Here is a 1,975-nt window from a genome sequence, read left to right as displayed (position 1 = left end):
ACACCAAGATGACCCATACATGGGAGACACAGGTACTTAAGGTCTTCAGGCGGGCAGCTTTGGATGGAAGACTAAAGACAGTGAAGAGAATAAGGACATAGGAACAGATGATCAATATGAAATCCAATCCCCCTGTCAGGAATGCCACAATTAGGCTGTAGGCTCTCCGAATCTTGGTCTCAGTGCAAACCAGCTTTATCAGGGCCATAAACTCACAATAAGTATGGGAGATGACATTAGTTTTGCAGTAGGAAAGCCACCTCAGGAGGAAGGGGTGTGGACTGAGGAGGACAGCGCCTCTGAAGACAATGAACATACCCAAGCCTACAATCACTGTAGGTGTTAAGATAGTGGAATGCTTTAGTGGGTGGCAGATGGCTACATATCGGTCAAAAGCCATGGCCAAGATAAATCCAGATTCCATAGTAGACAGAGAATGGATAAGATACATTTGTGTGAGGCAGGCTTCAAAGTAGATCTCTCTGTCATTGAACCAGAAGAGACTGAGTATCTTGGGAAGTGTAGAAGAAGTAAGCATCAGATCAGCCACTGAGAGCATGCATAGAAAGAAGTACATAGGTTCATGCAGTTTGTGGTCTGTCTTGACAATTAATAAAAGGGCAACATTTCCCATCAGTGACAGTAGGTAGACCAGGCAGAAAGGAATGGAAATCCATTTGTGGGCAGCCTCCAATCCTGGAATTCCAAGCAGTAGGAAGATGGTTGGTTGAAGACTGGTCCTGTTATAACCTGCCATTATCCAAACAATGGATATTCCATGATCCTGTCCAAATTAAACATCACAACAATTTTAAATATACAAAGACCAACTTTTTTATTGTTATGGCTGGGGAAAGATCTTAACATCCAATAACATGCATCTGGCTATTGAATAATTTCTTCCGTAATAAATTGTCTCAATGCATCAATACACAGGGCTCTGATTTTTGGGTAAGAAAAGTAGTAGAAAGGAATTCTCTATCCCTCTTTTCTCTTCCTTCTCTCTTTCTCTCTCCTCTACTTTTTCTTTTTTTTTTCAGAAAGTATTTTCCAGTTGGCTAAATACATTTTAGCAATATTATGTAGTTTTTAGATGTAGTGTTGATATATTCCTGAATAGCAAAATAGAATTTCCTACCACCTTAAACAGTCAAAAAAATAAAAGCCCAATCATCATGAAGGAGATCAACAATTTGTATATTTAACTCCTGCTACCACTTCCCAAAGATTGCACTTACAGATATAAGGAGAAAGCATATGTCGGGAATACTAAAGAAAAATTGGTTCAATAAAGACGTGAGGAAAAAACTGATCTTATATTGGAAGATGAGTAATTGAATTAATAAAAGAAGGAGCCTTATCTTCATAAAATTAGCGGAACAGAATGGTATTAAATCACTTTGCGAAGATAATCCAATATAGAAAATGACTAAGTCTGAAAAGTGTGGGTGTTCAGGTTACTAGATATTTGTCCTCTTTTTAAAATGATCAATTAAATTCTTCCAGAAGGTACATAATATATTCTTCAGTCATACAATGCACTTGGTGCTGATTTTTGCTTCCCAAGTAAACTTAGGTATATTTTAAACTTAGGTATATTACCATAGGTATATCACAAATACAACTTAAATACAACTCTTGGCTCAAGATAGCAGGTTATCAGAAGTGTGTATTGGGATATACTGTTTTGGAAAGGTATCCTAACAATCCTAAATTTTAAATTGATAAATCATTACTTTGGTTCAAATATTTGTATATAATAAGCTTATATAATATTAGGCATACTTTGAGTCTGAATAGAACAAAATTTAATAAAAACAAATATAGTTTTGAGTAAATGTAGTTCAAGACTAAATTCTAAGGCTAGCTTAACAAAAATTATGAACAACACATACATCTCAGCTTAAATATTAAATTAATCTTCTTCTACCTTATTTTTTGTCAAGCCAAGAAATTGTGCCATCTTTCAGGCAAC

At 35.8% G+C, this 1,975-nt stretch overlaps 1 protein-coding gene across 1 annotated transcript in view; it reads right to left on the bottom strand.

Annotated features, from left to right (window-relative positions):
• Positions 1 to 757, bottom strand: part of LOC102249703 (olfactory receptor 52K2-like) — an 8,021-nt gene extending 7,264 nt beyond the window's left edge. Inside the window, exon 1 of the mRNA XM_005863049.1 lies at positions 5 to 757. Coding sequence (XP_005863111.1) covers positions 5 to 757 — 753 coding nt within the window. The remainder of the gene's footprint in view (positions 1 to 4) is intronic.
• Positions 758 to 1,975: the final 1,218 nt, after the last annotated feature.

This window comes from Myotis brandtii, unplaced genomic scaffold, assembly GCF_000412655.1.
Source record: "Myotis brandtii unplaced genomic scaffold, ASM41265v1 scaffold1704, whole genome shotgun sequence".
NCBI classification, from domain to species: Eukaryota; Metazoa; Chordata; class Mammalia; order Chiroptera; family Vespertilionidae; genus Myotis; species Myotis brandtii.
Note: the sequence above shows the minus strand (reverse complement) of the source record. Positions and strands in the feature narration are given on the sequence as shown.